Here is a 10468-nt window from a genome sequence, read left to right as displayed (position 1 = left end):
TAATTGAAAAGTGAAACTTAAAAATTGACTAAGTGTTAATCACAAAGGCTATTTCTTAAAGTTTAATTTTGGTTGTGGTGTTATCAGTCTAACTGACAAACCCTTGGATAGTCAGTAAGATTTATAACACTTATCTGATTTCAAAATCTAGACTGAAACCTTCTATGGATTATCAGTTATCGCTTCGTGTTTCACTGAAATCAAATATTGAAACTATTTTAGTATCAGTCTAACCATTTTTCTAAACTGAAATATCTTTGATTGTTGACTTCAATCAGTCTGTACTCTTTCAGTATCAGGTGATACTCATTTCAGTTTTACAAATTTTTTTTTGAAAATAACTCACTGGTGTGTTCCCCCTACATCAGTTCAGTGACCCTCCGAGATCCAACGCCTTTCAAATTAGAAGGTCAAATAGATTTGCTATTGAGCTATGAGCCCACCAAACCTGAAACCAGGCTAAAGATTTTAGAAAACCAAGGTTTTTGGTGAGAGAGAGAGAACAGACTTCATCTCAGTTCTGTATAAACAGTGTAATGACTCAGGTCAGGCGTCTCAGGTACTGCTGCAAAAAAATCCAAATATTTATTGTTCAAAGAAAACTAAAAAGAAAAAAGAAAATAAATAAATAAATGACGATACTGAATACTTCTCTCTCTCTCTCTCTCTGCGGCTCTCTGTTTCTCTCCCTCTCTCTCTCTCTCTCTCTCCAGATTCAATCAACGAAAACCGCCCTCTCGTTATCGTTAGTTTCACCATCGTTATTTCAAAGCACACACGTCACTCCTACCTTACTCACTCTACGTACTACATAAGAGAGAGAAAAATTGACCACAACATATATATATATATATATAGATACATATAGCTAGTGTATGCTTACTACAGATAGATACAGGAGATACACAGCCATAGATTCTGTATAGCGATCGAGTATTGGCGGAGAGCGGATTTCGATGGCGGCGTCATCGGTGATGTGCTCTTGGCTAATGGCCGCATGCATGTCCGTCGCCTGTGAGAGAGAATCCGGCGTTTCTACGCTGTCGACGAACTCACCACGCCCCACCAACCGCCGCAAGAGGCTTCTCGCCAAATGTGAGCCGCGCATTGGGAATCTCATGAATTCCTCTCTTACCTTAAAGCCCCTCCACCACTTGGATAAATCTCACGAATGTTTCTTCGGCTTCGAATCGAGGAATGTTCCGATGCAGCGCGGCCGCCGGAAATTCCTCCGCCCCTCCGCCCTTTCTGGTGCAGTGCTCTTGCTCATTATTGTTCTGTGCTAGTGTATGTATTCTGTGTGTGTCTGTGTGCGTGTTTTCTTTTCCCGATTCCGATAACTGTTCGATCATGTTTGGATTATTATTCTAATTCATTTGTGGTCCTCCATGGATTTTATTAAATTTTGACTTAATTTACTTCTTTCCCCCAATTTATTGTCAATGGCCTGATTATGAATTTTAAAGTTACTTTGGGAGGATTCGTTTCAATCAGTTCTTAGTTTTTGAATTTTGTTTTGGACGGATAAACTGGAAGTTGTACTATGTTTTTCTCCATACTTTATTGCATATTTCTTGTATCAGCTTCATTGGACTGGTGGCTCGCATTGTGGTGCAGTTGTTGCTCTAACTTCACTAATACAAGTGATGCTAACCTACTTTCTGAGTAAAATTTTGGGTTTTGTGGTGGGTGGGTGCGATTGGGTTCAGTTAGGTTTGCCAATTTGTATGTTGTCGCTTTCCCTTTCTCATCCCAGCAATTTCAGTGTACCTGAGAGTTTGACAGCTAGGGGTCAATGGGCAGTTCATCTTACTCTGGACATTTAGTATTATTCATTTCTTAGAGTAGGGACTCTACAAAGCACTTTAGCTATGCTTTTCTTATGCATTTTATGAGTTTACCTGTGCTATTAGTGGATATATACATATGTACATGGATATATTAATTTTTGTTATTCCTATGTGAAATACAGGAGAAACGATGGCAGTAGCTGTAAGTCCGGCCATGGAAGTTTCACCCAAAAAGAAACCTCCAACCAAGCAAAGACGTGTGGTTGTGACAGGTATGGGTGTGGAGACACCACTTGGCAGTGATCCAGATGTCTTCTATAATAATCTGCTAGATGGAGTCAGTGGAATTAGTGAGATAGAGGCTTTTGATTGCTCGCAGTTTCCAACCGTATGTCTTGAGCATTATCTCCTTTTCATTGTTTCAGGATAGTTAGATTTTGTTACTAAGGGTTTCAATTGCAGAGAATTGCAGGAGAAATCAAGTCATTCTCAACAGATGGCTGGGTTGTACCTAAACTTTCCAAGAGAATGGACAAGTTCATGCTTTACATGCTGACAGCAGGAAAGAAGGCATTGGCTGATGGAGGAATTACAGAGGATCTCATGAATGAACTGAATAAAGCAAAATGTGGTGTGCTAATCGGCTCTGCTATGGGTGGAATGAAAGTAAGTTTAGTTTTTTATTTGCTTAACATCGAATAGAGAAGGTGGCTGGGTATTAACTTGTTTTGAGAGCCAAGCTATAAATCTTATTAGATAGTTTGCTTGCTGCTCATATTGAGTTTTGGCCTTGGTAGTTAAAATTCGATTTTCTGCTATCTGGTTCACATGCATGTACTTTCTTCTTGAGATTACAGACTGGAACCATTTGTATACTTTATGTTTCATCAAATGAAAATGAGAATGTCACATTTGGTCTGGCGGGGTACTTTTCTTTAGTTCTGCAGTTTCAATAGCTGCTTAAAGTTCCACCATAGTGATCTAAATGCTTAAGGCTTGTAAGATATGATGTTCTTTCCTACAGTTTTGGTTGAGATATTTTCTATCACAGTACAGTTTGCCCCCTCTCTCAGTGGGTTTTGTATTTGTACAGGTTTTTTATGATGCAATTGAAGCATTGAGGGTCTCATATAGGAAGATGAATCCATTTTGCGTCCCTTTTGCAACTACCAACATGGGTTCTGCCATGCTTGCTATGGATCTGGTTAAATAAATTCCTTCTCTTTTTACTTTTGTGGTTTGGATAATGCATAACGCGTGACATCATCTTAAGCTTAATTATTACAGGGATGGATGGGTCCAAACTACTCCATATCTACTGCTTGTGCAACAAGTAACTTCTGCATACTAAATGCTGCTAACCACATCATCAGAGGTGAAGCTGTAAGTCATCTGATTTCCTCTTTCAAGATCCAGGCTAGTGGTTTTCATTCCCGGCTGTTATGCATCGATTGTTTGGTGAACCAACAGGGAAATTCCCAAAGATAGTGAGTTATGTCTTTCTCCTTGCCTGATTCATCAGACTGTTGATATTTTTCAGGACATGATGCTTTGTGGTGGCTCAGATGCAGCAATTATACCTATTGGTGACTATCCTTTCTCTTGTTCATAAATTTCAAATTTGATTTTTAAGCGTCTTAACCATCAACTCTGGTGTAGGCTTGGGAGGCTTTGTTGCATGCAGGGCATTATCACAACGAAACAGTGATCCAACTAAAGCCTCACGCCCCTGGGATAGTGTAATGTTCTGTTCATTTTATCTGTATCATATGTGCATAAATTTGATAGAAAACATCATCTATCTGCAGAAATGTTCATGCCTCGCATGCTCACATTGCTGCATTTTCTGGAAGCTAGACTACAAAATGAAAATGTCATCTATCTCTTTATCTAATAATTGTATCAGTACTTTTGGTTACTTTATCTTCATTTCCTTGTAAGATAAATTTTAACTCTTGATACCATCGAAGAACCACATATAGCTTAACCACTCAATAGTACTCCCTCCGTCCCACTCCAAATGTATCCTTTCTTTTGGGCACGGAGATTAAGAAATGTGTATAAAGTAGATAAAGTGGGTATAAAGTAGATAAAGTGGGTTGGTGGAAATTGTTTAAATATTAAGTATAGAGAGAGAGTGTATTGCCAAAAAAGGAAATGGGACATTTGGAGTGGGACAACCCAAAATAGAAAATGGGACATTTGGAGTGGGATGGAGGGAGTAGCATTTTGTAACAACTTATGTGGACTGGCATGGTATTGTGGTGGCTGTATAATTATTACAATACAGAACTTTTGAGTGGCCAAATATAACATTTCAATATCCATGATCTCAGTTCTCACCCAACTGCTCAACTTGCAAGCCTGCAGTATGTGGTGGCAGAATAAGAGCTAGTTAGAGCCCTGCTGTTCTTGGTTCTCATGTGTCACTTTATAAAATTATGTGTAATATTTGACAGAGTCGTGATGGATTTGTTATGGGAGAAGGTGCTGGAGTACTGCTCCTGGAGGAACTTGAACATGCAAAGGTTTTTCAAAGCTGTCAACCTTAGCAAGACTTAATCTTTTACATTATATGCAGGAAATTTTCGTGATGGCTAATAATTTTTACAAAATTACATGTCAAACCATTTATGGATGAGCAGAGTAGAGGTGCAACTATCTATGCTGAGTTTCTTGGAGGAAGCTTCACTTCTGATGCTTATCACATGACAGAGCCTCACCCACAAGGTATACCCCTTGATTTACTTTGAGCTGTACAAGTTATTTTGTGAATGAAGAGAATTCAAGGTTGCGGATATATGAGTTATGCGATACAGCTTCAATTCAATGAGTAAGACTGTCAGAGAAAGGGGGTGAACTGTCAACAACTCTCTACGTAATTAGTTGCCATCTGCAGAAACTATTAACTACCAAACCCTACACACTGTACCCACTCTAGCAAATATACAGTCAATATTTGTTGTTTTAAATTTGAGTGCAAGAATTGTCTCATCATTAGGCCATTTCATCTATTCCAGAAACAAGTAAATTGTCCTTTCAACACTACGAACTTATTTTGTATCACATGCTGTGGCAATTATTTTGCAAGTTATTCCTTGATATTGAAACGATGGATTTGCTGGAAAGTTTGATTTTGGGGTAGTGAATATTGCAAATAATCATAAACTTAGTTATATAACATATAAATTTGTTTCTGGAAGAGTCTTCTTGTATGTTTCTTGAAAAAGCTTGGAATTTATTAGGAGCTAATGTATTAAGATATTTAACTGAATTTCTTAAAGAAACACAAGAAACATAAAAAGACTAATACCCAAAGCAATTAAAATTGTTGGGTTGCTTCCTATCTAAATCCATAGTAAAACTTTGGTTTTCTTTCGGGCCGATGTGTTCCCAAATGATATTTGTTCATTCTTACAGTTTGTACGAAACAAGCTACCAGCACCTCTCTTCAGTGCTCTCTTAAAATTGCCAAAAAGTACAACAAAAAACTTGAAAGAAGATGGTTTAGATATTTAATCTTAGGTCAATTGCATTGTCACTATGCTAGTTCTACCATTTGAGCAATTAATATAGAGAGACCTAACAAATTTTACTTCACAGAATAACTAAGAACAAACTGCAGCTATATTTATGTTTGACCTTTTCAAATTTTCTGATGAGTACTTAAAATAATTATATTATACACATAAAATAAAACAAGTGAGCTTGCCCTTTTAAACAGCCTGGAAATTTTCACTTTACTGTTTTAATTCTATAGTTGTAATTTTGTTTGCATTTATCCATGGGATATGCACATGGAAACTTATTTTTCATGAATTTGGACATGATATTTGCATCTTTAAAACTGCATGGCATGCCCTATCTCTGGTCATTTTCCAGAACAGAACTCATTAACTGTGGGCTGTTTCATATACATTGCTCAGTGAATGTATCAATTGAATTGTTTATCATTATCCAACTACTATAACCTCAAAGATGATACATTTTGACTACCAAATGGAACAATTAAATTATGAGTAATGAAAATGCAGAAGCATTATGTAACATCTCTGGGATGGATAATTGCTAGATTTTCATCAGTTTATTCCATTGACAGATTGACTGATAATTTTGCTCTATCTGGATAGTTACTAATTTGCTGTATTTAGAACAGGTATTACATATTGGTCCTAATAGTTATCTTGTGTGTTCTCTTTGGATGTTGAGCTGTTCCGATCAAGTTCAACTTCAACTTCTGCAGTATACAAATTAGAAGTAATCAGGCTTCTGAATATGGTAGTGCCTGCTGCCATGTGTTTTGACCTCCTGACCTTATCTACAAGCAGGAACTGGTGTCATTTTATGCTTAGAGAAGGCTTTGGCTCAATCAGGAGTATCTAAAGAAGATGTGAATTATATAAATGCACATGCGACTTCTACTCCAGCTGGTGATCTTAAGGAGTATCAGGCTCTTCTTCATTGTTTTGGCCAGAATCCAGAGGTCTCCTCATTTACTCAAACTCTTTCATCTATCGATAGCAAGGTGTTTGTACAGATTGTGGCTAATCCTAATATTTTTTTAGTTGAGAGTGAACTCCACAAAATCCATGATCGGGCACCTACTTGGAGCAGCTGGTGCTGTTGAGGCTGTTGCAACCGTCCAGGTGCCTGAAATATTTAGTTTTTTTGCACAGGGTTCTAATACTTCGGCATAACTTTGATATATTCATTTGCAGTACTCTTCATAAGGATATATGCATTGAAAAAAGTGAGTGTCTTATAGATATTTGCTAAAGTAGTAGGAGTTATTGACTTATTGTTATTATAATATATTTTTTAAAATTTTCATTTCCTTTCTGGACTTCTCTCTTGCCCAAGTTGGCGACTGGGTGGCACTTGGCCTTCCCAATCTCCTATGTGGGAAAAGGGACCAGATTTGTAGTAATTTAAATTAAGGGATGGAGATAAGGTTTTTCTAAAGGAATACGGTGCTTAATTTGTAATTTCTAAGTAGAGAGTGTGGAAACGTGTTTTTCCCTGGGATGATCAGTTGTTGGAAGGATTTGAAGAACATGTAGGATCTTTTCTAACTCTTCCATCCGCTGCTTAATTCTGTCCAGGTTGAATAAACTCAGTCTAATTGCTGTTATCATTATTTATCTGTTTTTTCCCCCTCATTTTCTTGAGGTTCATAATTGATCTAGAAGAGATGGCCTTTGTGTGATTTCTTGGAGGATTTTGGTTGGAAGGTTAATATGATGGTAATTGGTAATCGGGGAACAGTTTGAAACGTTGGAGTATAAGATTCCATGTTTCGTGAACTAGCATAATTAACTTCTCATAATGCATGGTTCTTATCTTGAGGCTTTGAAACTTTTAAAGAAAACTATGATACTTAAATTGAATTTAAGACATTGTTTTGGCATTTCAAATTTCCTTCACCACGAGAAACTATAAGTGCTGATGAAAACTCAGCAACTTGAATATTATTGATGAGAGAATCCAGCTCAAGTATTTGGATTGTATCTTCTTGCCCTTTATGTTTTACAAATTAAACTATGGGTTTGTGCTTTCGTTTATGCCTTTTGATCAATTTCAGTATCATATTTGAAAGCCCTTATGCTAATTAATTCCAGTTGAATATTATAATCTTCTTGCAGTTTCTTGCATCATCCTTTTAACGTAATTAATTCCAGTTATGGTGATAGGAAATTTGTTTCCTAAGTTCTTAAATGATGGGTTTCTAAATTCTGAAGTAGAGTTAAATCTTTAAAATACTTCCTTTCAGCTTCCTGTAGCTGTTGGGAGGCTCTTCATGTACCTTGTGTCCTTACCTTATCTGGTTCATTGGTCCCTGAAGCGTGATTGAATGAACTGTTAAATCTATGCATGTCCTCCCTGTAGCCTTTCTCCATTGACTATCCTGCCAAGTCTTCTATGGAGTTCCATCCATTCAGTTCCGTCATAAAGTCTCTTTGTTGTCCATCAAGAATTTTAATCTTTTGATTCTTTGTCTCATTTTTCAACTTTCTGCACTTACCATCATACAGCCAAAATCATGCACATCATTAAAATATCGTGACATGGCATAGAGACGTAGTATCATGACCACAGTGGAGATACTATTGATCCATGCTGGTGACTCTGTTTTTAAACAGTATATTACAAGAAAGTTTTGATTCTACCGTCTCCATAACATGTGGGCTTTGAGTGTTTTCCTTCAATTCTGAAAAGTTAGTTAGCTCTTTTGTTAAGGTTCTGAAGATTACTACCCTGATAGAGAATGACTTTAACTACCTCAGTTACCTCTTTTAAATCATTAGTATCAAGGTTAACATCTTCCATCTAGCATCTTCACCTAAAAGCATTTACTCCTTCAGGATGGAGAGCCTCTGGATTCTAAGCTGATGCGACACTTACATTTATGTGAAATTTATTGATATGCATCTGGATGGATGTTATTGGCCAATTGAATTTACATACCACCCATGAACATCTGGAGTTATAATCTGTTGCTAAATCATAATCCTTGTCTTCTTATAGGCAATCCGAACTGGCTGGGTTCATCCAAATATCAATCTTGAGAATCCAGATGATGGTGTGGTATGAATTTTCGCAGTCCCTTATTAATTTTGTATGGCATCACTGATATAACATAGCATATTCCTGTTTTTTGCCAGACATTTTTTTGTGGGTAAATAAATGCATAAAAATAAAAAGTATACAGTTGCATACCCTGAGGGGTGTTTACTTTTGAGGATTAGCCTAGATAGATAAAAATAGGAAGGGTAATCCATTGTTTACTAAGATGAATTGCAGTTTTGAGATATCCCAAGGCCCTTGATAATTATTATCATTTGAGCTAGGTTTGCATGATTCATATCCCATTGAAAGAGTGAGATTGGATAAATCCTAGTCTTGAGGATATAAATACTCAATCATGCATAGTAAACGCCCCTAAGGAGAGCAACTCAAATGAGCATGAGCAGGGGACGGAAAACCAAGAAAACTAACAACTTAGTGTTGCCCCCCCCCCCCCCCCCCCCCCCAATCCCCCAGTAGTGCAAAACCTTACCATTCATTATTTATTTGAAAAATAAGTTATCTTAATTCATGACATATTTGATCTCAGCTGGTTATTTAAGTTAGATGAGGAGCATGTTGAGAAACTAATTTTATTTCCTAGTATAGAGAAATATAGATAGGGGATACATGACTGCATTGCAACTAGAAAATTGTCTTAAATTTATTTTTACCTTTTACTTTTAATCAGATTAACCCAAGATTGTATACATGCTTATTAACTGACTCAAGCTCACTAGTCAATCCATGCATGCAATGTTTACCAATGGACAAGAATGCACTTCCTTATATGTTAATAAAGGTCACTCATGATTCAGGATGCAAATGTGCTAGTGGGGCCAACAAAAGAAAGACTCGACATTAAAGTGGCATTATCTAATTCGTTTGGGTTTGGTGGTCATAACTCATCGGTTTTGTTTGCTCCGTACAAGTAGATTTTACTGTGCTTGTATCTGGATGAGAATGATGCAGAGGTACGTGTGTCTCAAGATTTTACCGGGAAAAAGGCGCTCAACACAACTGTAAAGGCATACTGCATTTCTTTTCAGTGATATGCGAGGTACATTCCTTAGTAATTAGCATCTCTTTCGAAGTTCGTTGCTGTGATGTATATGCCTGTTAGAGGAGAGCAACCTTACTCTGTGTGCCAGGTGCAAGGTTTAGGTCAATTCATTGGCAGAGGCAGAGGTTGTGTTTGTGGAATTATATTTCGTATCGAGAGTAGTTTGCCTTGCTACTAAGAGGATCATCTTCCTACCCTCTCCACTGTTTTTGCTCAGCTTTTTTGTGCTAGAAATGGGATTAATGAAACTAGTGTTCATAAAATGAAGTGGATTCGGAATTTTTTTTTTTTTTTTTTTTTTTTTTTTTTATTCTGATACTCGTTTAGACCATTTGGATGCAGTTTAATCAGATAAACCCTTTATAAAGTCGAAGTAAAACCTGAGTTGCCAGTGTAACATTAAATTTCACTCTGATTTGCTTCAACTGTGTATAAGGTATGATATATTCCGAATTTACAACGGTGTCGCATTCGAGCTTGTATGGAAGGTGGCATACAAGATAAGAAATCGAGATAGGGGTGAACATTTGAATTTCAGTTTGATTTTTTGTTAAAACCAAAATGAACTGAATTTGTGATTTAAAAAAACAAAATATTTAACCGAATTGATTAGTCCGAAAATATAAATCGAATTATTCGAGACTTTAGAATCAAAATCGAACTGATAGGAAAAACCAAAAAAACTTGAAAAGACCGAACTTGATATTTTTCATTTAATGATCTTATTTTGGAATTAGAATTAAATTATTATATACTCCTACATAATTTGGATTTTGGTTTTGAAAATGTCAAATCAAAGTAAATTGAATAATCTGAATTTTCAAAAAATAAAACAAAAAATCGATCCTATCCGAAAATTCAAAAAAATCAAATCGAATTTGATATTTTAATTTGATTTGATTCAATTATTTGAATTTTGACTCTTTTGTTTAGCTCCTAATTTGAGACTGAATAATTTAGATATATTAGAGCATTCATATTGGTTGAGTCAGTTACTGACTCATCCATGCTCCGGGATCACTTATGAGTCAAGATATTGGTCTGACTCATC

At 36.4% G+C, this 10468-nt stretch overlaps 1 protein-coding gene across 1 annotated transcript; it reads left to right on the top strand.

Annotated features, from left to right (window-relative positions):
- The first annotated feature begins 562 nt into the window (after window positions 1-562).
- On the top strand, window positions 563-9680 carry LOC131021430 (3-oxoacyl-[acyl-carrier-protein] synthase II, chloroplastic-like). The gene is made up of 13 exons (XM_057950616.1): window positions 563-1251; window positions 1973-2178; window positions 2253-2456; window positions 2884-2994; window positions 3078-3173; window positions 3331-3376; window positions 3450-3529; window positions 4250-4318; window positions 4436-4520; window positions 6119-6273; window positions 6356-6436; window positions 8316-8375; window positions 9173-9680. Exons 1-13 carry the CDS (start codon window positions 957-959, stop codon window positions 9287-9289), a joined length of 1605 nt encoding a protein of 534 aa, XP_057806599.1. The 5' UTR covers window positions 563-956; the 3' UTR covers window positions 9290-9680.
- Window positions 9681-10468: the final 788 nt, after the last annotated feature.

The sequence above is a fragment of the Salvia miltiorrhiza genome, chromosome 4 (genome assembly GCF_028751815.1).
Source record: "Salvia miltiorrhiza cultivar Shanhuang (shh) chromosome 4, IMPLAD_Smil_shh, whole genome shotgun sequence".
In the NCBI taxonomy this organism is placed as follows: Eukaryota; Viridiplantae; Streptophyta; class Magnoliopsida; order Lamiales; family Lamiaceae; genus Salvia; species Salvia miltiorrhiza.
The sequence above is the reverse complement of the archived record's forward strand: the minus strand, read 5'-3'. Positions and strand labels throughout refer to the sequence as shown.

Coding starts and splice junctions, on each gene's coding strand:
- LOC131021430 (XM_057950616.1), top strand. CDS start 957: ATGGCGGCGTCATCGGTGATGTGCTCTTGGCTAATGGCCGCATGCATG. Junction 1,252..1,972: donor CCGCCCCTCCGCCCTTTCTG/GTGCAGTGCTCT, acceptor TGTGAAATACAG/GAGAAACGATGGCAGTAGCT. Junction 6,274..6,355: donor GTTTTGGCCAGAATCCAGAG/GTCTCCTCATTT, acceptor ATATTTTTTTAG/TTGAGAGTGAACTCCACAAA.